This window comes from Eucalyptus grandis, chromosome 8 (assembly GCF_016545825.1).
Source record: "Eucalyptus grandis isolate ANBG69807.140 chromosome 8, ASM1654582v1, whole genome shotgun sequence".
Taxonomy (NCBI): Eukaryota; Viridiplantae; Streptophyta; class Magnoliopsida; order Myrtales; family Myrtaceae; genus Eucalyptus; species Eucalyptus grandis.
The window spans coordinates 35770157-35797951 of record NC_052619.1 but is presented as its reverse complement, the minus strand read 5'-3'; the positions used below and the strand labels follow the sequence as shown (position 1 = coordinate 35797951).

Sequence of the window (27795 nt, the reverse complement as noted above, 5' to 3'; positions counted from 1 at the left end):
TTGACCCCATTATGTTGAGGTGAGTAAGGAGCTGTAAATTGCTGCACAATTCCTGCTTGCTCACAAATCAGCTTAAATTTGTTAGCTATATACTCAGATCCATTGTCAGACCTAAGAGCTTTAATTTTCTTCCCACTTTGATTCTCAACTAAAGCTTTAAACTTCATAAATGCATCAGCTACTTCAGTCTTAGCTCGCAGAAAATGGATCCAGCTCATCCTAGTCAAATCATCAGTAAAGGTAATAAAATACTACTTCCATTGAGAGAGGGCTCAGACATAGGTCCACATACATCAGTGTGAACTAGTTCCAGCTTTTGACATATCCTCGAGACTCCTCCTTTGAAGGGAAATCTAGCTTGTTTGCCAAGAAGATAGGTTCTGCATTGTGGAAGTTCTTCCTCCAAGCTTGGCAAGTCATCTACCAAGCCAATTTTTCTGCATAAACATCATACTCCTCCTATGAACATGCCCAAGTCTTTTATGCCATAGCTCTGTATTTTCTTCTTTGCATTTCAAAGCCATCTGTTGCATCTCATGTGGTTTGAACATAAAAATTTTATCCCTCATTGGAATTCTCAAGACTTCTTTGCTGTCAGCATTTTTAATGAGACATTCCCTTCCTTCGAACTTCACTTTATAGCCCTTCTCCACTAACTGACCAACACTTAACAGATTTTGGTCAATATTTGGCACAAAGAGAACATCCTTGATTAGCTTTACCTCCTGGTTTCCTTCAATAGCAACTACACCTTTACCTTGCACTTCAATATGCTGTCTATTGCCAATTCTGACTCTGGACCTTACTGTCTTGTTTATGTTCCTAAATAGCTTTAAATTACCAGTCATGTGATTGGTACAACCACTATCTACCAGCCATGTATTGTTTTCGACTGAAGATTTACCAGCTGAAGCTACAAATAGGTGCTCTTCATCAACTTCATTTACTGCCACTTGTGCTTCTCCTGCTTGCTGATAAGTTTTCCCTTTACAAATAACTTCCATGTGACCCAACTTGTGGCATCTTCTGCACCTAGCATCTGGCTTTCTCCAACATCTAAAAGATTGATGATTGGTTCCACCACAGTACTGACATGGCCTTTTATTATTTTTCCATTTGCTAGATCCACCAGTGTTCTCTTCTTTTGGTAAAAACCTCGAATCAGGAACATTTCCTCTCAAATGAACCCATTTCTTCCCTTTGCCTCCATCATTTTGATTTACTTTAGCTTGCAATGCCCCCCTCTACATGTTCTTCTCACCTCATTAGTCTTCTATGTTCTTGTGCCTGTAAAGCATTCAACAACTCTGCAAGTTTTATATCAGCCAAGTCCCTTGTGTTTTCCAGATAAGCTATAGTAGCTTCAAATTTCTCTGGAAGAGACACCAGGATCTTCTGAACAAGCCTATCATCCTTCAAGTCAATCCCCAAAACTCTGATTTTATCAGCTATCCCCACTAGCCTATCAGAGTATTCCTTCACTGACTCAGACTCTTTCATCTATTGTCTCTCAAATTCTCTCAAGAGATTCAGCACCTTCATACCTCTTATCTTCTCATCTCCTTCATATTCTTCCTTCAAGAAGTCCCATATGGCCTTTACAGAGTCACACTTTATAATTCTGGTAAAGATGGTAGGCGAGACAGCAGCATAAAGGCAAGATTTTGCCTTGGCTTTTCTTGTGGTTCTCTCTTTATGAAGTTTGATTTGATTCATGGTCGGATTATTTGGAAGTGGAGTAACTTCATAATCATCCTCCACAGCTTCCCACAGATCATGACCCTCCAAAAATGCTGTCATCTTAATAACCCATGCTTGATAACTCTCTCCAGTAAATACTGGAGAAGCCATCGCAAAGAAACCACTCGACCCTGTCTCCATCACCCTTTAACTTCTTTACACTTTGATACTTGCTTCACTTCACAGTCCCTCAAGATCATTCAAGCTCTGATACCACTGTTGTTACTGATCAAACAGTAAACAAGAGACAGAAAACCAGAAGCTATAGATTTCGAATGAGGAAGAGAATCACAGAGAAAACAAAACACGAACTTGCATACATCAGTTCTATCTAAGAAAACTGTCAAGTACAAGGCAACTTAAACAAGAACAATAACTGCTTACAAACCACACACACGTGCAGCATATAACTGCACCTAAACGTGCTAATTCACTTCCTAAATAACAAAAATACCAGCTGCATAATATAACCAACTTAGCAAGAAAAATAAACCATAATAAGAAAAACAGAACAGAGGAACATCAGTCGAAAAACCAGCAGCACTGAGACATTATAATCCAACATTTTGCCGGAGTTACTTGAATGACAAGATGGAAAGCATATGCCATTGTCCGCGCTGTTTGCTGTCAGAAACCTTACCTATCAATTAATTCTGGTCAATTTGCTCATGCATGCCAATGATGCCCTCGAAGAGCTCAGCAACACATCATTTCTAATTCAGAACATAATTCAGAACCTTCATATCTTCTGCATAAAATATATGGAACCATTTGATCCGAAACCTCAAATGACCGATACCATCACGCTAATTTTTAGTGTACCATCGCATAATATTGGTACACAAGCTGTATAGAGAAACTTCCATTGACCTCCACAACAGCCATCAACCTCCACAACACTTCAAACCGTTGAATCTGATCATCCACGAAACAACCCAAAAAGATAAAACTGGTACTGATTATTGGTAGGAGCCAAGACACGGAATCTCCAAAACATATTTATCGCTAACCCGGGCGTCGCTGATGTTTAAGACCCAGCTCCAAGTGGCCTCCTCCCTAATCAGCAGTCAGAGCGAGAGTACCGAGCTGCTCGGTTATCGGAGTCGGCGTCGCAGCTGCGACTTCCTGTTCCTGTTGCTGTTCTTGTTCCTGTTCCGGTTGCTCCATACAGATATGATGCCCCCCGCAGCGGCCATGCGCATGGCGCCCTTTGTGACCATGACCGTGACCTTTGCAATGACCATGATGACCGTGTTTGAAAAGTCCATGTCCGTGGACTAAAAGAACCCTCACGTGATGCCCATGTCCATGTCCACGACCCCCATGCCCCAAAACACCGCTCAGGTGAAGCCCCTGTTCATGTCCATGACACCCATGTCCTCCGAGACCATGCCCAAAGAGGAGTCCTCCTCCGTGGGGACCGTGCCCCCCATGATGCCCGTGTCCGCCCCCCTTACCAATCCCATGATGACTATGTCTACCGTGATGATGTCTTCCATCGAATTTACATGTCTAAAGCCTTCATCATTGAATTGGTATACCTGTGGCAAGAGCATCAAGAGATAAATTATATGCAGTACCGCACTTTGATAATTTAAATTTTGGAGTAAATAATTATGCAATCAATTTATAACTTAGACCATCCTATCCACATTAAATATTCAAATCTCGACACTTCCTCTCATGCTCTTTGCTCATGTTACTGTTCCCACCTTGCCCGTACAAAAGACTAAGAGGAGCCTCATCCATCATCTCCTAGAGTTGAGTCCTCCGGAGAAAGAAGATGGCGTAATTTTTTTTAAAAATTATTTTGACAAGAGAATCAAAGAGCGAATTGTACACGAATCCAGTATAAGCAACACTAATATTCCAAAAAAGAAAAAGCCAATGTTACAATAACAAAGCCCCAGAGACTCCATGCTGTCCTCCTATTCCCTCTCTATCGGGAAGACAAAGATAGACAGGGAATTAGGAAGCCTCACCAAGGTAAACACCACGTCTGAAGTGAGTGAGAGTGGGTTAAATACCCACAACTAGATTGACATGCTTTATGGCACTGTCCTCAACCACAAATTGATCCAATTCCCTCGGTTGAGGACAGTAATATTCCAAAAAAGAAAAAGCCAACGTCACAATAACAAAGCCCCAAGATTCAATCCGAGTTGACCGGGCGACAGACCGGCATGATATCAACAAGTCGAAACACCAATCAAACAAGTCAGCGACATCAACCATGGTGATGATGATGATGTCCTCCTCCAAGGCCATGTGGATTATGTCCCCATCCATGAACTGGAACAGCATGACCTCCGTTCATGTGTCCAAAAAGACCATGCCCATGATGATGGGCATGATGGTGATGAGGATGCAAATTCCCTAGAAGCCCATTTATGGCGTGCCCAAGCCTGTGCCCAAGCCCATGCCCTTGCCCGTGCCCATGGATGACCCCATGATGGCCATGTCCCAGGAACCCATGCCCATGATGTCCTCCCGGACCAAACCCGCCATAATTTCCTCCCCCGTGATGGCCATGGCCGAGACCCATATGTACTTCATGGCCATGATGTCCCTCACCATGGTACATGTAGTGATACTGCTGCTGATGATGTCCATGATGAGACATTTTCCTGCTCTGGTAGACGCTCGCTTTGAATTTCAAGTTGCTGTAAATTTGAAGTAATGGATTGGAAGATCGATCGGATGATGCGAAATTAAGAAGGGATTGGACCTATTTATAGGGATGATAAGGTCAACGAAGCGAGGCCATAGTTTCGCTCGGCCGCCAGATCCTACATACGGCATTTCACGGACAAGACGCGTCCCTTGATCTCTGCGTGCTTAGTTTTCTCTGCTTAGTCGTTAAGCATCCGCGTGGATCTGGTGAAATGTTTTGAAAATTACAAAAATTCGAAGTTGCGTGTTTGTTTAAGGAACAACTCCAGGTGTTCAGGTGGAGACAGGAGAAGATAATTTAAATTAACTTATTGAAAAGCCAAAGACAATTTATTGGAGATAAGCGAGAATCAATTCGTGATTGAAAATTATCATGTGAATCGATCTAGAATTAGAATTGATTCTATATAGTCCTCTTTATTATTTCCTTTACTAACCATACGTTGTATTATAAATAGAGACTTGCACATGTAAATTAAAACAAGTTGAATCAATACAATATACAGAATTCCCGCAAGTTCTCTTCTTTTTTCACTTCGTGTCACAATTCTTAATGAGAAGTGGATTGGTGCCATATTTCCCTCCTGTAAGAAGAAATGAAAGGTAAACAATTTTTTTTAAAAATAATTCTTTTTTTGTTGAAAACAAGTGATTATCTTAATTTTTGTTTCTGAAATAACTATTTATAACTCTTGTGCTAAATGTCATTGTCAAAGGCATTAACACCTTACGGTGTCATTTAGATTAAGTTTCCCAACCTCACCTCCTTCAAATGATACAACTACAATTACTAGCACGAGATTGTATTGCTAATTGCATTTCATAGTATTGTGATATCTATGATAACTATTTTCTGACGGTTTATGATGGATGACTAGCGATATTCATAACGGTTTATGATGGATGATTGGCGATATTCATAATGGCTGATGATAACTGCCGTCTGACGATTCCTAGCGGTTATAATTCCTTAAGTAACTTCTGTTGATTACCTCCATGTTTCTACACTTCATCAAGTCTCACATCCATATTTTCAAATCATTACCCTTGCTGTTGCGTAAACCATTCCATGATGTGGTTTCTTGTAACAACGGGTGTCCAACAATCTTGCTTTCAGGTGGTAAATGGTCCCTCAAAAATGTGTGCCTTTGGTCTCAATTGCTTCATCGATTTAAACTTCAAAGCAACTTGTTAATATCCCTTCAATAAATATTCGTCACAATGTTTATATTAGCAACTACCAACAATCTGACATTATATTTCTACAACCAAACACGTGGCATTAATGAATACCAATATCAATCAACATAAGTTGATTCCTATACGTGTCAATGAGTTGACACACTTATAGTGATATCCATGCGCTATGTGCGTAAACATTCATGTCCATGTGCTATTCACGTGTTTGTTCTCATTCACATGCCAAGTAGACTTTTTGGTGCCAACGGTTGTATTAATTCCACCACCTTCTGTTATTTTCTGTTCGTTCTTATACAAACTTCATTTCCTCTCTTATACTTAACAATGTGCTTAAGCTGAATTCTATGAGAGATTTTTTGCAACGAGTTTGAAACTTGTTGGTTATTTTGTTAATTAACAATCTCAAGTCTAAGTTATAACGATAAAGAGTTCAAAATTTTAGCCAAGGAATTCCACTCAAAAAATAATCTGAACTAGAAAGTTGGTTACAATAGGGAGTTATCGGAGATTAAACTTTAAACACAAATTGTAAATAAATGTTCTAGACAACATAACTTTATGTATTATCCTTTTAAAATAGAGCTACAATCATTAAGTTTATCAAAATAATTTCGAAATTTTTGGAAAAAAGGTAATGAATTTGTAAACTTATCTTATTTGACACAAAAGAACAAGAAACAATGCTTAAGGAAAGGCGGAAGAAAATTCTGAGATTGACTAATTCATTATAGGAATGTTTTGCCTCCTCCATCAATCTTACCATTCTGAGATTGACAATATGGAAGGAAAAGGGAAAATAAAAATCCAAACCAACCGGTCCAGTGTCAAGCCTCCACACAAAATATCGAGATTGAATTGACCTAATCCTTTTGTTAGAGACGCCCAAGCAAAAATGATAATGTCAGAACATTAACCAGTCGTTTAACTTCGCTGAGTTTTTATAGTACAGCGCTAAGACAATAAATTCAATGAAGAGTTAACTCTGCAAATGTCAAAGATCTTTTCCTCAAACTGAGTATGATCTTGCCGCGGTGAGCACTGAATTTTTTTAGATTAATATGGAAAGGATCAGGTGCTAAAAGACAAAAGCCATGTGAGGCGGAGGCCCGCAGTCATTATTCTTTTGATATAGAATATATTCCCCGCTACATTTCTATAGATTAAGCTTTTGAAGTTGCACGTTCAATTTCAAATTTGTATTAGAACCAAAAATGAGTTTCATATTTGTATTAGAACCAGATTATATTCCCACTACGCTTTTATTGATTCTTTACATCCCTATTCCATCCCATATATGGTTCCCTTTCATTAGGGCAATGGGTTTTATTTATTTTGTGCCTACATAATTGAATTTGCACGCCTAAGGCCTTCATCATTGAATTAGAATGCACATGAGCAAAAGTTATAGGAGATAAAATATATACGGTACCACGATATAATAATTTTAACTTTTAGAAGAAATGGTTACGTAAATAATTTCTAACTTAATCCATGGTATCCAATCACAGGTTAAAGATTCAAATCTTGACAATTCCTCTCAAGCTCTTTGCTCAAGTTTTTGGGCTCCCACCTTGCCCGTACAAAAGAGGAGCGTTGTCCCATCGTCTCATAGAGTTGAGTCTTATGGGAAATTAGAAGGCTTGATTCTGTTTTTTTCACTTTATTTTGAAAAGAGAATAAAAGAACGAACCGACAAATACAGTACAAGCAACACTAATATTCCCAGGAAAAAAAAAGAAGAAGAAGAACGAACGAACGAACGAAACAAGGACAAAAGCCCTAAGATTCGATCCAGGTCGATCGGCCACAAACCGGCGCGATATCGACATGTTAAAACACTAATTGGAAAAGTCAGCGATATCAACCACGGTGATGATGATGGTGATGTCCTCCTCCAAGGCCATGGGGATTGCGGCCCCATCCAGGAATGGGAACAGCATGACCTCCGTTCATCTGTCCAAAAAGACCATGCCCATGAGGATGGGGATGTTGATGATGCTGCAATTTGCCTACAAGCCCATGTATGCTGTGCCCAAGCCCATGCCCCTGCATGAACCCATGATGGCCATGTCCCAGAAGACCATGCCCATGATGTCCTCCTCCCAGACCATACCCGCCGTGATATCCTCCCCCATGATGGCCATGGCCATGACCGAAATGCGCTTCATGGCCATGATGTCCCTCGCCATGGTATAGGTGGTGGTGGTGGTGGTGGTGCTGCTGCTGCTGCTGCTGCTGCTGATGATGTCCTGGGTGAGACATTTTTCTGCGCTGGATTTAGACGCGCGCTTTCGATATTTCAAGTTCTGGAAATTTGAAGTATTCGACTGGAAGACTGATTAGATGATGCGAAATGAAGATGGGATCGGAGGTATTTATAGGAATGACCGCGGTGAGAAGGGGGGCCTCAACGAAGCAAAGGCCTCAAATTTCACTCGGCCGCCAAATACTACACACGGATTCTACAGATAGACGCGTTCCTTATCGCTAGGTGCTTAGTTTTCTCTGCTTAGCCATTAAGCATCCGCGTGAATATGGGGAAATGCTTCGAAAACCACAAAATTCAAATGTAACGTGCTTGTTTGAAAAACAACTCCAGCTGCTTGGGTGGAGAAAGGAGAAGATGATCATCCAGTATCTTCAGCTGGGGTCGTAGATAATGGAGTGGACAAGTCTTTGATGTACTTATCCATTTGTTTGGCAAATACTGACAGTATTTTTTGGTACTTAGCTGAAACTCAAAAATGAATTAGAAAATATTTTCCATTATTTGATATGTAAAATTTGATTTGATTTTCTTAAATAGACATACACTATTCAAGTGTTAGTAACTAGTACATGGACAAGCAGAGAATCGAATATGAGCACAGAGTCTCGGGTTCAGCCTTGATGGACCTCAATCTGAGTGCCTAGATCGAGGCATGGGCACCTAGGTCTCGGGCCTAGCCTTTATGAACTGTGGCATGAGCAAAACAGTTCATTACTTAAACAATATTATAGCATCACCGTAGCGAATTGTAGTAGAAGCGAAATTTGTGTAATAATGTCAAACGATGAACCCGAGCACAGGCAATAGAATCTTGGGCTTCGACCTCAATAGACCCTGGCTTAGGCACTAGGGACCCGAGCTCGAACATTAAGGACCTGAGCATGGCCTTTGTGGACCCAAGCCTAAGTGCCGCGCATTAGAGCTTGTGTATTGGGGACCTGAGCACAGCTTTTGTGGACCAAGGTGTCGAGGCCTTCAACCTCGGCCTTGATGGACCCGAGGCCAAGCATCAAGGATTTGCACTAGCACCAGGGTCCTAAGCACGGGCATCAGGGTTATGAGTCTAGCCTCGATAGACCCATACTTGGGCGACGTAGATCTTGAACGCCAAGGACCTAGGAACTAGCATTTGGGTTTTTTGTGGCCAAACATAGAGTTTTAAGTATAAGGGCCGATATTTAGTCATATTTAATTTTTGATTTTTTAAATAAGAAAATCATTTTCCTGATTTTAAGTATCGGTTTTCCATTGACTTATTTTCTTAAGCGAACCTAATGCCGAAAAATGATGAAAATATTTTTCCAAAAAATGTTTTTTGCCAAATAAATTGAGCCTTAATATTTTCAGGTAAGCTTTTCCAAGAATTCTTGCTAAATTAAGATGAGATTTCATGTTTGGTTTTCGATGGAATATATTAGGTCTAAGTACACATAAACATCTAAGTTGGTACCACTTGGACGCATTTTCCCACAACTTTCGAGTAGGGAATAAAAACCACGATCTGACACTATTTTCCAATTTGTACCCTACCGTCATAATTGATTAAAAAAAATGCAGGACCAACTAGACAGAGGGAGGAAGAGTAGGAAACACAAAATATACTATACTCCATTACTTCTAGAGGCCCAATACCCTAAAAAACCTTAAATTTTATCTCATCTTAATTCTACCTTTTATCTCATAAAAAAAGAAAAAAACTCTAATTTTAGGTCATGTGTTAATTTTATCCTAAATTTTTTTGCCCCATAAAAAACCCCAAACTTTAAGTACAATCTCAAATTTACCCTAAACTTTTTTTTTTGTATCATTAAAAACCCTTAACTTTAGGTCAAGTACCAATTCTATCCTAAAATTTTTTGGTTTAAAAAAAAAATTCAAGCTTTAGGTCGATTTCAATTTCACTCCAATTTTTTGTCTCATAAATAATCACCAACTTTTACATAAGTCTCAAATTTGCTCTCCATTAACCTTTTGTCAAAATAGCTCTAGGGATGCTACGCTTGTCAATCTTTCGTGATTGGGAATGTCCTATCTCTCACAATCAAAAAGCTTGTGCTTAGGTTGCTCAAATAGCTCGTGCTTGGGTGTATTCTATCTCTCGATTGTCAATGAAAAATTTTGAATGTAGGGTTAGGGGTTGATTTATGACTCAAATAAAAGTTATTTATTATTTTTTATGAGACTATAAAAATTTAAGGATAGAGTTGGGATTAGTAAAATTGGTACAATATCTAAAGTTGAGGATTTTTAATAGAACAAAAAAAAAGGATGGAATTGGGATAAGACCTAAAGTTGAGAGTTTTTATTGGATAAAAAGATTTATGATAAAATTGAGACATGACCTAAAGTTCAAGATTCTTTTTTAAACAAAGAGTAAAATTGAGACAAAACTTAGGGTCCGTTCGTTTCATGGGAAATATCACATTTACTGAAAACATTTTTTAGAAAGTCATTTTCCAAGAAAATGACTATATTTTTTGGTGTTCGGCTAAAATCTGAAATTTGAGTGAAAAATATTTTTCCATTATTCTTTATCTAATTTGATTTTTGAGAAAAATTACCAAAAAAATTAAATCTTTATTATTTTATTTTTCTTTTTCCTCCCTCCTTCCTTCTCTTTCCTCCACCGCCATGTGCCTCGACGTGGCTAGCTACTCGCAGCCGCCCAAGATGCAATTGCCGGATCCAAATAACTCAAGGCTTGATCGATCCAATCAAGTCGCAAGCTCGCCACCAATGGACGCAACTTGCTTGGCTCAACCAAGCCTTGAGCTCGCTGACCTCGGCAAAGCTTAGGTTCGCTTGGATCAACCGAGCTATGAGCTCGCCAACTAGATCCAAGCAAGCCCGAGCTCCGCTGATGTTGGCGAGCTCATAGCTCACCATATCCGGCGAGCTTGTGGCTAGCGAGATTTGGCCTTGGGCGAGGTTGGAGTTGGCCTATGGCCGATTGCCGGTTGCCGTCGTGGCCTATGTCCAGCCAAGGAAGAAGAAAAAGAAAAGGAATAAAAAGCTCAATTTAAAAAAAAAAATAAATAAGAAATAAGAAAAAGAAATTAAAAATAATTCGAATTTAAAAAAAAAAAAAAAAAAAGGAGGGGGAGTTAGAGGAAGAGGAAGTGAAGGCTTATAGGGGTGTGAGATAAGAGATATTAAGTGTGAAAATTGGAAAACATTTTCCCCTAATTTAGAAGAATTTTTTTCCCTTTATGGAAAATGTTTTCTCCAAGCAATTCATTTTTCTCTAAAACGAATATCGAAAAATTTGGAAAAAAATTTCGGAAGTTATTTTTTGTAAAACGAACATAGCCTTAAAATTGGAGATTTTTTTAGGGTATTAGGCATTCTTCTAGAGCAAGACATATCACTTGCGGTTGGTAAGGCGAAATGGGGCCACTCTGGCCCAATTCTATACTTCGATTGATGGATGAAAAATCTCACCAAGGAAAAGTCATAAGAGGCCTTTCTCTTAAAGAGGTTATTCCTCCTTTTTCCCGTAAGTCGGCAATTGCATACCTGATTCCATTAGGCCAAGGACGTATTGCATAGTTTTCTTCAAAAGGGCAATTTTACCTTTCTGCTGTTCACAACCTTAAATATTTACAGAATTTGCACTAAGGCTATATTTTTCTCAAAAAGGATGAGCTTACATTTGTTTACATGGTATGGATGCAATGTTTAACCAGGAAACAAATATGACAGCAATAATCAATTAGTTAATTCAATGAATGCGTGATTTAATATTTAAATTTCTTATGACTCATTGTTACGCTTAATCTAGTCTTTATTGTCAACTACTATATGTTAAAATATTTCATTGGGAGCTAATATAAGCCTTTAAAAATTCGAAATTAGGACTTCTTGCTCTAATACAATATGAGATTTAGTGGGACTGTTATCAATTATTCTAAAAATTCAAACCGTTAAATGAAATTATTGCTTAATAATTAAATATTATTATATTAAGTCTTGTAATATATGATTATCACCGAAGTCATATAAGTGCTATGAGATTAAAAGGTGTGTCAGCGCAGAAGACTCGGCACCTTTTTTTCCTGGCGAGGCAGACACAAATATCACTTGTTGTGTGAATTAAATAAGCAATTCTCGTTTGAGCACTTCATCATGCTTTGATTTGTGTTAATTTTTTTTTTGTCAATTTAATTTGCAAGGGAATAAAAGAACAGATAATAAACAAATCCAGTACAAGCAACACTAATATTCTCAAGATTAAAAAAACAAAAAAAAACAAAAAAAAAGAACGAACGAAACAAGAACAAAAGCCCTGAGATTCAATGCGGAGGCGATCAGCCACTAAACGGCGCAAAATCGACTTGTTGAAACACTAATTCACAAAGTCAGCGACATCAACCATGGTGATGATGGTAGTGGTGGTGATGATGATGTCCTCCTCCAAGGCCATGTGGATGATGTCCCCATCCATGAACCGGAACAGCATGACTTCGGTTCATGTGTCCAAAAAGACCATGCCTATGAGAATGGGCATATTGATGATGCTGCAATTTCCCTACAGGCCCATGTATGGCGTGCCCAAGCCCATGCCCTTGCATGACTTCATGATGGCCGTGTCCCAGAAGCCCATGCCCATGATGTCCTCCTCCCAGACCATACCCGCCGTGATGTCCTCCCCCATGATGACCATGGCCGTGACCAATATGCGCTCCATGGCCATGATCCCCTCGCCATGGTACAGGTTGTGATGCTGCTGCTGCTGATGTCCTCGGTGAGACATTTTTCTGCTCTGGGTTTAGACGCGCGCTTCCGATATTTCAAGTTCTGGAAATTCGAAGTACTCGACTGAAAGATTGATTGGGTGATGCGAAGTGAAGATGGGATTGGAGGTATTTATTAGAATGGCCGTGGCGAGAGGGCGGATCTCAACGAAGCAAAGGCCCCAGATTTTACTCGGCCGCCAAATCCTACACACGGATTCTACATATGGACACGTTCCTTGCCTCTGGGTGCTGTTTGGTAGTTTGGATAATTTTTTTTTTTTTATTTTTCTATTTTTTTCTATTTTTCCTTTTTTTCTTTTTCTTTTTCATTTTTTTTTCTTCTTTTGGCGGTCGCCAGGCCAAGGCCTTGGCGGCGACCGGCCCGAGGGCCGAGCTCGCCCGGCGGGCGAGGCACGGCCTCGCGGAGCCACCGCGGGCGAGGCCGAGGCTCGCCACTGGCAGAGCCTTCGGCCTCGCCGGCTGGCGAGCTCGAGGCCGGATTCGGGCGAGATCGAGCTCGCCCCGGGCCGGCGCGAGGTCGCCTCGCCGGCCCGGCGGGCGAGCTCGGCCTCGCCCGGATCAGCCGTGAAGCGTCCGCGTGAATCTGGTGAAATGTTTCGAGGACCACAAGATTCAAATGTAACGTGCTTGTTTAAGGAGCAACAACTCCAATTGTACGGGTGGAGAAAGGAGAAGATAATCATCCAGTATCTTCTGCTGGGGGGTCGTAGATGATGGAGCAGACAAGTCCTTGAAATAATTAGTCTCCATCTATTTCTCAAAAATGAAATTTTTAAAAAATATTTTCTGGGAAATTATTATTCAAGAGAATGACAATATTTTTTCGTGTTTGGCTAAAACCTGAAAATGAGCTATAAAATATTTTCAATCGTTTCAAATGAATATTTTTGTTTAATTTTCCTAGATAAACATACGCTATTCGGATACTTCTAACTTACGAATGAGCAGTCAAAGAATCGGATATGGGTATCAAAGTCCTATGGCCGGTCTTTGATGGACCCTGACCCAAACACATGGGATCAAGGCATGGGCACTTGGCTCCTAGGCTCAGCCTTTATGGACTATGGCACAAGCAACGAGGTACCAAGCCAGCCTCAATGGACCCCAAGCATGGGCACTAAAGTCTTGGCTTCGCCTTTGATGGACCAAGGCACGAGCACTGGGGTCCTTGGCTTTTGGCCTCAATAGACCCTAGCTCGGGCACTAGGGACTTGAGCCCAACTTGAGCATTGAGGAACCAGGCCTAACTAAAGGGGCCAAGTCTTGATCATTGGGGACTCGAGCATGGCCTTGGTGGGCTTGGACTAGGGTGCTTGGGATTTGAGCTCGGATACTAGGATCCCGTGCTTGGCTATTGTGGACCAAGCCCGAGTGCTTAGGGTTCAAGCCTAGCCTTGATGGTCCTAGACGCAAGCACCGGGAACCTCAGCACAGGCACTAGGGTCCCAAGTTCAACCTCGATGAACTCGAGCATGGGCATCGGGATCCGCACTAACACTAGGGTCCCAAGCACAGGCGAGGAACTAGGGTCTTGAGTCTGGCCTCAATGGACTCGTGCCCGAGTGCCCTAGATGTGGTCTTGAACGTTGGGTCCCCAAGAATCAATTTTAAGGTTTCTGTGCCCAAACATGGTGTTATGGGTTCAAGTGCCAAATTCTAGTTATATTTTGGAAAAATTATTTATAATTTTTAAAGAGGTAATCATTTTTTGAATTTAAACATAGAATTTCCATTGACTAAGAAAACAATTTCGTTGACCCATTTTCTTAAGCGGATCAAAAGTCAAAAATGGGGAAAATATTTTTCTTGAAATAAATGAAGCCTTAATATTTTCATATAAACTTTTCCAAGAATTCTTGCTAAATTAAGATAAGATTTTTTTTTTCAAAGTTTGGAGAAATTTTCAATGTAAAATATAAGGCATAAGTACATACAAATGTCCAAATCGGTACCACTTTAGACGCATTTTCCATCAACTTCCAAGTAGCGTATAAAAACCAAAAACTGACACTATTGTCCGATTTGTACCCTACCGTCATAACTGATCAAAAGAGAAAAAAAAAAACGTGGGACCAGCGAGGTAGGAAGAGTGGGAAACATAGAGTGTATAACACTCCCTTTTCTCTAGAACGATACGTATCTCCCGGGGTTGGTAAGGCGAAATGGGGCCACTTTAGCCCAATTCTAAACCTTCAATTGACAGATGAAAAGTCCGCCGAGGAAAAGTCATAGGAGGTCTTTCTCCCCACAAAGTCGACGGACTTTCGTCATCATACCTAATTCTACGAGGCCAAGGACGTAGTGCATAGTTTTCTTCAAAAGGGCAATTTTACCTTTCTGCTGTTCACAGCCTTAAATATTTACAGAATTTGCACTTAGGCTATATTTTCTTAGAAGGGATGAGTTCACAATTGTTTACATAGTTCTATGGATGCATTGTTTAACCAGGGATCAAATATAACAGCCATAATCAAATAATCATTTTGATGAAGGTGTTTTTTAATATTTAAATATTCAATCACTTGTCCTCACTAGTCTTTTTTATCGGCGAAAAAAATTAGTTGGCTTGTTCTTACTAGAAAACATGGTAAATTGAGGTGCCTCAAATCACCACTCTCGACTTCTATGACAAAATGTGGTCCAAATGTCCCCTACATCTCCCAGTATAAGTTTAGACGGTGTTATCTCGCAAAGGAGGTTTATGTAACTTAATTTCACAGCTCAGAAAAGTGCTACAGCTATCATCTTTTCAAATATTACGGTTGTCCCACCCAGCATTATTTCTTCTACTGTTCTAATTCCGAGATCTGCAGATGCATCATTTCTAGCCAGACATTTTGATTGTCCTGTCTGCTTCCGTCTAAGCACGCATGATTTGAAAACAAACAAAAGAAATGATTGTGTGATAAAGATTCAAACAAATGAAATCATGCATTCACTGAGTCAAAAGGCAGCCACAGATTTTGGTGAATTGTCTATTCTTTCTCGTCCAGTTTTGCTATAGTTACCTTATTTTCTACGTTTCAAGTTGATTTGACGAGTCCCTCAAATAATCTCTCCAGAAATTTTCGCTCGAACGTCTTCCTGTTTTTGTGGAAATCCACTAGGGATTTCAGTATTTTGCACTTTCTAAATTTGTTTGCAAATAATTTTTTTTTCTCAGCCCCTTACATGTTTGTGATAAGCGGAGCCAACAATATGAGCTACTATTTTGCAAGAAATTGCTTCTTCAATGTCAAGCACTTCTGGTTGAAACAGTAATCTTTTTGAGAGAAACAGACTTCTATGCTGCAAACTGAGGATGTTGTTGTACTCTAGAGAATTAGAACATAATCGGAATCTAATCAGAAACTGTAGATCAACCCAATAAACTTTGTATGAGGAGATAATTTCGAAGCAGTTCATGAAGTATATTACCAAACTAATCAAGAGCGTTTGTGTTTCCATCATTTACTTAGCAAGAAACTCACAGACCATCACGATCCAGACCTGCACTGGTAGTACTTGGCGCAACCTCGGGTATGGGGATTTGACGGAGTAGGTAGACATCCGCTGTTGGTGTAGGCATTGCCGCTCCCTCCCCCATTGCAGACTGGCTGGTCTCTCTTGAGCGCACCGGGAGATATGTACTTCTTCTGCTCGAGTAGCCTCCGGTTGATTTCAGAGTCCATCTGGAACTCCGCTTCCTCACTGCACTCAGCTATCGAGCCATTGCACGCTGGGTCACGAGCATCGACCTTGTGAGGAGTGATTCCGCCGGTGCTGAGAAGACAGAGGACCAATAGGAACGCGAATGAGAGAAGCTTGATGGGAGAAGTGGCCTCCATGTTTTCAATAGTTTATGTGAAGTCCACTTCAGAAGGGTGAATTATAGGAGCATCTGAACCCGACTCTCTTTCCTGTGCAAAAGACGGTAGTGGAAGCTGCACTGCGTCGACAGAGTGGACCGCACTTCACCAAACTCATAGACCTCTCTTCACACCAATTTCCTCTTTTTCGGCATGGGAAGCATGTAAGGCTTGACCTTTCCCTGAATGCGACTGGGTGAGTGGGTGGCACGTATGCGACTTGAACGGGGTTTGGTTTTGCTCTTCTTCTGTCTCAATCATGTACATGCTCCTCGTCTAAAGCTATTTAAGGTTTGAATACTCTCTAGGACCATAAGAAAATGTGGTGTCTTGTAGACTTTATCTAGTATGCTTGAGAGGTTGAGGAGACGTGACTAGCACAGACCCTTTGGATTTTATCATAAAAGTCTCACACTCGTTATGAAATATTCACATTCAAATATTCGGATTGAATCATACCTACTTGGTATAATTGTAGAAATCATAAACTCTCCCCAAATGTGGTAGCAAATACTCAAGGTACAAGTTGGCTAGATTTTTGCTCATTATATAGCTTGTTGTAACATCATGAAAGTCATATGTTTCATTTACCACTAGGCTACTATGCTAAGTGGTGTCTATTGTAGACTTGCACAAGTCACATTGTTTAATTAGTATGACGGGCCAATCACTCTCAAAATGCTCACATATACTCAACCAAAATTTGAATTTACATTAGTCACTAGGTAGCAACTCTAGTTTGGTTATTCAAGTTCATGATAACACAAACCTTGGGATTATCATAATCTAAAATTTGGGAAAAATTTAGGAAGTGAGGTGTTACTAGTCAGTGACTCTAAATTGCAAAATTTAAAGTGCTACACTATTCTTAGATGAAATGAGTACATAAACATGCACATGTGGGGCTTTCAAGATTCTATTGTTTATTATTGAACTGGTTCACTTAGAGAAAAATTCTTTAGCGTGGATTGAGGATACAATTGACTTTTTAAATTCAGTACATGGGGCATCGTTCGTAGCTCAAGCTCTTCATGTACTTTCTGTTAGTCCGAAAAAGGAACCTATGGGACAGACTGCAGAGATGGACAATATAACCAATTCCAAGAGGTGGCAGTCGGGGTAAATGAATATTTCTTAGGGTCTGTCATGCCTCTTTTGGGTCGAACTATATACCCTTTAAACTAACAAAGATGCCCTCAAATTAGGAGATTGGATCAACTGATAACGACTTATGTCTTCTTTCTGATGCATAAATTTTATGCAGCATGACTTTTATATTTAAGAAATGACACAAATGGTTTTTGAACTTTGTCAATGTATAATATTGTCCTTGAACACTAATTTGTTCAATGGGATATCTAAACCTTTGGCACGTGTTCAATTTGGCTTATGGGACCATAAGAAAATTGCTCAATGTTATCATACCATTTAGGGACTATATTAAACATTCACCAAAAGTCTAAGAACCACATTAAACAAATTAAAAATTCAGGAATGACAATGCACATTTAGCCAAAATTTAAGTAATTAGAGTTCAGGGACGACATTAGAAATGGGTTATTTTTTTCTATAATTATGCTAAACATTCTTAAATTGATAAACGTTATTAAAAAAAAAATCTGAACGTTTGGCGTTTCCTGCTGTATAAGCTTATATTTAATAAATTTTACCGTTGAAGTAGTTTAGTCAATCTATTTGACTAGTAGTAGATCGCTAGCTAATCTGTTTGTTTTCACAACTGGTAATCACGGTAAGAGAGCATGTCCCTACATTGATATGCACAGTCCTCTACAAGTTGTGCAAGAATATATTGAATGATTTAGTAAATTGGCAATTATGGAACAACCCCCATACAATTAGTAAGGCATATTTGGAATGACTTCTATTTTATTCGAGATTTTACCATCACTTAACGTCGAGCACATTCAACTTATCAAAGAATACAAATGCTAGAATTCAAAGTAATTCAAAGTTAATGCGGAATTTCATCTGTAAATGATTTCAAACTTTTTATGAAGTCGTTTGAGTACTTCAACTTCTATACAAGCTTCGCACGAATTAATTGTTTCGGATAAGATTTACTTAAGTTCTCCCGAGAAGGTCTGTCTTAAGTCTTCAACGGAAAGAAATCATAGCACTCCAAATTCGATTTAACTTGACAATTACTCGCGTAAATGTACAAGGAATTAAATGATTTCATGCTCTTAGTGTAGCTTCCTCTAGTCATTGTACCATTTTTACCTCTTTTAGCAACGAAGGATGCGTTTTTTTTTTTTTTTTTTTTTTTCACAGAAAATGTATAATTTTAAAAATATTTTAAAGATATTGATTATATCACTTACAAAAAAAAAAAAAATAGCAAAAATTACTGTTATTGTTCACGAAAATATTTAGATTTATATTGTTGTCAATAATGAAATATTTTTCATTTGTTAATTATTTTAAGTGATACAATCTATCTTTTTTTGAAAATATTTTTCAAATCATTCGTTTTCCATGAAACAAATGGAATCTAAAATAATTACGAATGTATTTGGTGGAAGTTAAATTTGGAGGTCATTTAAGTTTAAAACAATTCTCATTGATAGAACTTGATGGACGGTAAATGTGTCACACATATAAACTCGAGATTTTTTATGTCACAAATTTTTTTTTAAGATAAATGTATCATAGTTAGCATAATTTAGAATTTTGGTGGGTTTTGCGCTTTTCCTTTTAATTTAGCCAAAGTAGCCCTCTTTTTGCCATAAAAATGAATTTAAATAATGTTAAAGTCTTATCATTAAATACCTGGCAATGATAGTTAAATTAATTAAAATTTTGAAATAACACTTTTCAAAACACTTTGAAATCGGAAGAATTACATGTTTTAAAAAAAAAGTCACTTGGTTCAAATAGTAAATCTTATATTTACTAAAGCACATTTATTAAGATTTAACAATTGCTTAAGAGACACCCTTTAACATTTTTCATAATGTTAATATGTGTGTGTGTGTGTGTGTGTGTGTGTGTGTGTGTGTGTGTGTGTGTGTGTCTGAGTTTATTAGGGGATGCGGTAGAATGTTATTGAATAATTAGCAAGTAAAACGGCAAGTTTTAAGTGTGTGTGTGTGTGTGTGAAATTGAATTAATACGTAAAGTAGATCAAGAGTTATTTCGAAAAAAGGAAAAAGATAGTAGTCTTTCCAATGGAGAAACGAATGAGTTTAAATTATTGTTTTGGTGGCGGAAGTGGGTGTCTGGGTGGTGAGTGGATATGTTAACTATTCCTTGTTATTTCATAGAGGGTACTTTTTGAAGGGATAAGAAGCGAGATTAAAATAAGATTTCCAGTAATACATTAGATTAGATATCATTTGATAATTTAAATATATAAAATTGTCTTAGCGTTTTTTTTTTTTTTTGGGTAAGAAATTGTCTTAGTGTTTATGGGCCAACACAACACAAAAGAGCATGCCCCAATATACGGAGATGAGCATCATTCTCTGAGATCTTCGCACTCGTTGACGTGTCGACTGCTGCTGGAGGCGGCACCAAAGACTTCAAAAATGACGAATTATAGGGTGGGACCCGCTCTCCAATCAAAATATAGAGAATATAACACAAATAACCATCAAATTTCGACTCGATATATAAAATGATCCCTTAACTTTTAATTCATTCAATATAATTATTAAACTGTAACTAAATATGTAATGTGATATTAGAATTTTTAATACATGTTCAACTTAGTCCCTGAATTATATGGAAATGATCGATATTTTCCTTCCATTAATTCAAGTTTAAGTATATCATTAAATATTTTGATTTAGTTAAGGAATTTAGTTGAATATGTATTAAAAGTCTAACAAATATATTGAGCAAATTAAAATTTTATGGATTATATTACATATTTGGCTACAGTTCAAGGATTATATTAAGTTAATTAAAAGTTCATAAATCACATTGCACATTGAGTCGAAGTTCAAAGATCATTTGTACCATTTTAATTAAATCTATCGATTAACTAGAACCGTTCAAGTAATTATTTTTGTTTTTAACATATTGGTTATATAAATAAAAACAACCTTCGTTTATTTTGACGTTTGTTTTGTGTAAAAATTCAACAAAATATCACATATAGCACCATCGAGGTGAAGTAGTAGAAGCGAACATTATTTTATTTTATTTTATTTGGGAGGGGGGTTGTCGCTCCTCTCTTTTATCTATAAGTGTCACCGAGATCAACCCCAATCGGGACATCTTTATGTCGAGGAGATGATCAAAGAGAAAATTCCAAATCAAATTCAGTAATCTAATATTTGTTTCTACGTTCATTTTAAAATCTGAAAATAAGTTACATATGAATCCCTTAGGATATATAAACTACTCCGTGTTCTATAAATTCCGGTGTGAAACTTTACATAATGCCCTTTAATTTCTCAATTAATTGAATGCTAACGTGTCAGTGATAAGAGAAGATAAAATCATAAAACTTAGGGGGCGTTTTGACCCAACAAAGAAAACAAACAAACAAACAAAAGAGGAACCTTACAAGCTTTCGAAAAACGACAACCAGATTATATTATTAAAGTTCATACTAATATTTTATATCATCTTTAGATGTGCGCCTCCCCGTTGAAAGAACTAGGTTTTTTTTGTATTTACTCCATAGAGTAGCGGAAAACGTCAAAAAAAAATACTAATTTATAGTATATTATCCTTGTCATTCTCTCTATTCGTTATTTTACTTCTAGAAATATTATTTCAATTTTAATATAATAACGTAATCCAAAGTTATTCCTATTTTAGTTAGCAGACAGAAATTTTTATTGTTACACACATTTCAGAGAGAGTCTTATAGTAACTATATTATACAAAATATTGTGTTCGTGAATCTTTGTTTTTATAACTAATTAATTACTTTATACTTCGATAGTTCCTTTTATGCATGCCTCTTACAACTAAGAATACGCTAAAATAACGTTGTATATAATCTAAAATGTTCCGTACTCAATTTTAATAATTTTGCTTCTTATCGATAAGTCGCACAATGCAGAGACAAATGTCTAGGTATTGATAAATAAATAAATAAAGACAACTTTTCCAGCATCTTCTACGTAGGGCGTAGGTGATTTTGCTTTGACCTAGTGAGAGAAGCTATTCAATGGCGGCTAACGTTACACAATCAACATTTGGAGGAAAGATCTCCATATCTTGAACTTTATGTTATGTGGAAGCGACGGCATATGCACCAGAATCAATTGAATTCTTCAATAATGGAATAGTCATCTCGTTCTTTGCCCAAATGTGCAACGCCAGCGTAAAAAGATTATTCTAGAAAAATATTCGAGTCTCGAGGAGCATTATGTACGCGTAGACTCTTATTAACGGGCGGCCACGTGCTTGATAAGGAATTTCTTAATCTCACGAAGCATTAGTTACACACGGCACGGACAAAGCAGGATGTATGGAAAATTTGCCTAAACAACTTGCATGAAATTTGTCGTGTCTCCCATACTCATTTATCGAATTCATTGATGCGACTCCTGAAAACTCTCAGCTATAACCTAATTTTAAATCTAATACAAGTTATGCGAGTGCCTTGAGATGTTTATAGATGACTAGCGTAGTGAGAAAAGAATTAATACTTTGAAAATTAAAGATAAGATGCGTAAGGGTATTTTAGATTATGCACATTTGCTTTAAGGTTTTTTTTATGGAAAACTATAAATAAATGTGTTTAATAACATATCTCTAATCGTAACCTCCATAGTATTTCCCGTTTTATTTTTTTTCTTATCTTCTCGCTAGATTTTTGGATCTTATGGCTCATCAAGTGATTTTTGAGCTTTTGTATTGTACTCTTGTACTCTTTGTTAAAAATAATGAAACCCTCTCTCCCCATGATTTTTCCTGTTTTGAACTTTTTTCACATAAATTTCATGTATCATGCGATTTTGATTTTCCTTTCATCCTTTGCCCCTTGTGCTTCTATTGGTGTATCTTTTGGCATTTTTCCATACCAAGAGTTAATAATACTTTGAAAATTAAAAATTCTCTAATCAACTATATATTAAGCATCCCACATAAGAACTCGGCGTCTCCTCCGTCCAAATGTTGACTGAGTCGCCACAGGTACGTGGCACGTGCCATGTCAAAATAAAAAGAAAAGAAAAAATTATGATCATTTGCCGGACCGAGGGGGAAAGGCCGGTCAAGGAGTGATTAAAACAAGCAAAGAGCTTTTCAAAATTAAGACCAGTGCATTTGCCAAGAAGACAATGATGGGGCGCACGCAGAGCGTGGACCAGAGCACGAAGTTTGGGCTCATACGTGGCAGTCTCGCAGGGTACTTCCGGAATCCGTTGGACGATTGGCGCCAATCTCGGCGCCTAACATAAATTCAAGGAATCCCCACCCTCCATTTCATTCCCGGCGCGTTCACCGCACCGCCCAAGTTATGAAAGTCCAATCGAATGACTAGTCTATAATACAATAATGGCAATATTAATTTGATTTTTTTTTATCAATCCTTATCTATTCCTAGTGTCGTGACTCGGGACCGGTTAGAATTGGTTGATTTTGTCGGCAAAGCTGCCAATTTCGCCTTATGCCCTTTCGAATTATGCTGAAATCCTGTATTTATTCATTATCCTTTTCCTATTGATTTTGAACTAACCTCACCTCACCAGACAAAGTTTGGCCCTTGAGTACACCCCCGGTGTCTACCAATTTCACTATATCGCGTTGGTGCCTACCAATTTCATTGTATCTCCTTTTATTTATGTTGAAATTCTACGTTCATTCATATTATCATTTTTTCTATTGATTTTGAACCAACCTTCACCTCGCCACCTTGCTAGATGGAGTAAGGAAGGTGATGGACTTTTGTCATGCCTCATTGTAGGGTATGTGAGTTGAAATCTACACTTCAAACTAAATCGTTTTCATCTCAACTTTTTCGAGAATGTGTAAATTCAAATCATTTACTTCCTCTTTCCCATGTGGGAAGAGTAACCACAGGCAAATCATAGTGATTTATTAATTCAATGCTCACATAATTAGTTAAAAATGAAGAAAATTCTAAAATAAATTTAGACCCAATGAGCCTATAGGTTCAATCGAATAATTATTAAGTCAACACGATACATACATGAGTCGATATTAAATCATACTAGTTAAATTTGTCATTTATGAATTACATCAACCAAGTCGACAAAGCATCAGTTACAATTTTCCTAATCGAAACTATTTTGGCTCATGTACGATGGCATTTTTTTCTTTTTACATTCGAAACTCCTAAACTTTTATAGTATTCAAATATCAACAAGTAGATACGCATAATTTCTTTTATGATGTTATGAATTCGAATAACTCTTTTAGATTTTGACAGATGTATTCGCGTCGGATCGGAATTTAGCATATCCTCGTCTAGGATGTTTGACGTTTTCCATTAAACCTTAAATGTCTTTCTAAATAAAACAGCTGAAACAGCAAGAGATTTTTTTTTTCCTTTCTTTTTTTCTTTCTGGGTTCAGAAAGAAAGCATGAGATTTGAACGGCTCAGCAATGACTTCGTGTAAGGCGAACGAACCTTCTTCCTCACGAAATTTTGTCTTCTGACAAAATGCTGTCTGGAATAAGAGAATCAGCTTTATGCCGACCTTGTTCATAGCATTTATATTTGACGAATAAGCCCATCTGGGAATAAACCTCCTGCACCGGAAACAAAGTTGAACTCAGGCTACCAAAGCATCTCAACAGGCTTAGCTCCGATTGTTGATGTGCCATTTCGGTGAGTCGTAGTAGTGAAGGGGATTAACGTCCGACGAACATAGATGGTCAAGGACAATAGGTGGGAGAGGTTCCAAATTGATTCTAGGTTCTGTACAGATTCTACTTGCAACTTGGAATCTATCGACTAAAGCAGATTTTTTACAGATTCTACATGTATTAATCAAACAATTACAATAAATCATCACCTTTGATGACTCACATTAATTGCAATAATTAACTGATCATAACTTATATTTAGACATACTAAGAATGAGAAATATTAACAAAGTAAAGGTCACAATCTTAAAATACAAGTTTAAATCGATGGTTCCAAATTGTTATAGTCAAATTAGATCTGGGATGGCAGTGAGCATTAGATACCTTCCTATTAGCTTGAATTTGTTTTGAAGAGTGAACTTTTTCTATAGAATTCCCTCAAAGAAGGTAATGCATTGTACTGATTCCATTTTCTCCTCTTTTATAAAAAAATAAAATAAAATAGAAAAACAAGATGATTGCCAAACACGTCCAAAATGTGACTCCCTATTGACATTTATTCGGGTTGCGATTGTAGGTAAAGTGATGGGTGTTAAGTTCGGTCCGGATTCAAAATACATTGCAGTCGAATCAATGGATCACAATTTGGCAAATCTTTGGCATGCCATGAAGTGTTGGAATTGCATCAAGGAGGTAGAATAAGCTTTTGTGAGAGACGGCAAAGTAGAGTTTGAGTTTCATTATGCTTGGATTGGAAAACTCGCGCGCTTAAGCTTTGTGCCGGCTGAATTGGAGTACGAACCATCTTGTCATTGCTGCAGTTAACATTCAGCGGCTCTTTGTCTAACACGATTGCAATTCTTTGTTTTTCTTTTCGAATTTGCGCTTGTTGAACACTAAGTCGTGCATATTATTATTGGACAAGATTTCGTGAATGACCCATCCTGTCTTTGGGCTACTTTCCAGTGGCATGAGAAACGTGCTATTGGCACCAAAGCGTATTTGTAGTTTCTCCAATTAAAGAAACGGGTAATATTGCCATTTCGTAATTGATTGTCCAATAAATTATCAAAGTCCACATACGAAGGCCTGCTACATTGCACGCGACGCAAAAGATTTAGCCTGGATGACCTCCTTTTACCACAATGTCTATAGAACAGATTTACATTCATTGTGACGTTGTTGACCTCATGGGTTTTACCTTGGCTCTGTTCCTCGGTGTGATACTTCCTTAAATACTTTGCTATCACTCTATCGAGTGAAGTTCCCTTAGAATTAAATTGCTAATTCCACTTGCTATCGCTGTCAAGTGCTTTGTAGTCTACGGTCTTTGAAGGTCCCAGCTCAGTAGCATCGACACACAATATGCAATAGGACCCGACATAACACATTAGCATGTCGTGTCTTAGTAAATAGAGAATTCAAATATGTTGAGACATACTGTGTATTAAATGTATAATTATATATATGATAAATGATCATTTTTATGATTATTTTAATCAAATTAATTTGATTCAAATTCACAAACAGATAAATAATAATAAAAGAGCCTAAAATGAATTTACACTAAAAATATTAATCCACAATTTGTTAATATTATTCATTGTTTCAACTCCATTCCAATTATCCATAAAACTTGGAGGAATAAAATAAGTAATCCATAATCTAGATTTGCGTGTAAGAGCGTATTGGGGCTAAGTAAGAGTAAGAAAATAAGAAAAACTAGGTTTTTTTTTTCCAATTTATTATTTTTTTCATATTTATATTTTGACTTCTCACTTATTGAAATTTTTAAAATTAACCTCATATATGTTAGAATTTCAAACTCGCATGTCAAAATCTCGAATTCACATGTTGGATGGTGTCAAGAGAGTCGATTATCCGACACCTATCGACTAAGTGTTAAAGAGTGTTGGAGATTGTCAAATATATGTTCAAGTGTTCAACATGATATGAAAACTTTCAGAGAGTGTCGATGTATCTTAGAGAATCTAGAGCTTACAAACCTATCAAACCCACACCATTATGCTCTTGATGATTGTTCCCCTGATTTCTTTAGCTTGGTTCAAGGCCTAATTGAACTGAAAAAATTGCAAGCTACGCATCACCGCGACAAATCATCAAGTGTATTTTTCAATAATGTATAGTTTAGTTAGAGATTGGAAGGTCGTCTAGATACATTGTTAAGTTAGGAAAGTTTCCTAGTTTGAGCAAGGTATCTTATGGATTACATTATTTAAATAGATATCTAACATAATATTCCAGTATCCAACACAACATCTCTTAATATCTAACAAGATATATTAGAATATACTAAATAGCTCAAATATCTAACAAGATATATCAGAATACACTAAATAGCTCAAATAAGGCAGTAAAATATGTGGAATATACAAAAGATAGTATCTTACCTAATTTGAGGATATTCTTAATGGCTCGCAGGTTTGCACAGGAATGACAGTGGGCGACTCGCAGACTAGCACAGTGATGGTGGTACTCATCGCCGTGGCTTAGCACGACCGATTAAATGGACAACGATTGTGGCGGCCCGCCAAAGGAGATCGTAGTGTATCAATATTTGGTCAATTAGTCGGACCAAATAATCTCCACCGAGAACTCTGAAGTCACGATCATTTTTTGTCTTCAATCTCACTTACTGCTTCTTTCTCAAAAACTCACGATCAAGTCTTCAGAATTCACCATGCAATAAGAGACAAATTCCACCGCTTTGACCAAAAACCAAAACATCCCACAACTTTTGAAGATGTGCTCGTACGATGAGTCGATGGCTGGGAACTTCTCGCTGCGATACCGTGAAGTTGGCGACACTCGCTGGATTCAGCTACATGAATAACCGGGCATGCCAGAAATTCCCCAAGGAACCAGGAATTCCCTAAACTCGTAAAAATTATGAGAGGACAAGTCAGAGAAATACGAATATTTGGTCTGCCTTTAAAGAAATTGAGTCAATATCGTAAGGTCCAACGGGGAAAAAAAACAAATTTTGAATGATCCTTTTGTCCATTCACAGTTCCATGTCTTCTAATGTCTAGAGTTTCCAACAGCTTCTCCTATCACTAAGCTTTAAATCCACCGCAGAGTGCACAGAACGAAGAAAGAAACAATATATATATATATATGTGTGTGTGTGTGTGTGTGTGTAAGAGGTTATATTTGTTGATAAGTGCAAAATCATATATATATATATATATATATATGTATATATGTATGTATATGTATAAGTATATCTATATCAGGGCTCCTAGAATTCAGCCTCACGCTACGTCTCTCTTTCTCTGTCTCTTCCCTCCGCCTTGCCTCGTCCGCCTTTTCCCTGTGAGCGCCTCTCCTCCGCCCGGCTCCGGCGACGGCCTTGGGAGCTCTCGACAAAGCCGCCTACTGCCATTGCGGACCCAATCGACCTCATCCAAGATCCCCTGAGTAAGCGCTTCTTTGACTCTTGAATTATCGTTGTTGCTGCGTGGCTTTTACCGAACGCTTGTTTATATGGAGCCTTGCTCACTCAAAACCTTGCCGATGAACACAGGCTGCT

The 27795-nt window shown here is 38.0% G+C and overlaps 1 protein-coding gene and 1 long non-coding RNA gene across 2 annotated transcripts; both read right to left on the bottom strand.

Annotated features, from left to right (window-relative positions):
- Positions 1-2037: 2037 nt before the first annotated feature.
- On the bottom strand, positions 2038-4544 carry LOC120287635. Its single transcript, XR_005545802.1, has 2 exons — positions 3723-4544; positions 2038-3281 (listed from the first exon to the last, which is right to left on the bottom strand). It is a non-coding gene; the product is annotated as an uncharacterized LOC120287635 (long non-coding RNA).
- An 11304-nt stretch (positions 4545-15848) lies between these two features.
- Positions 15849-16670, bottom strand: LOC104414269 (protein RALF-like 32). Its single transcript, XM_010025331.3, has one exon. The coding sequence runs from the start codon at positions 16464-16466 to the stop codon at positions 16116-16118; it is 351 nt and encodes a 116-aa protein (XP_010023633.2). The 5' UTR covers positions 16467-16670; the 3' UTR covers positions 15849-16115.
- Positions 16671-27795: the final 11125 nt, after the last annotated feature.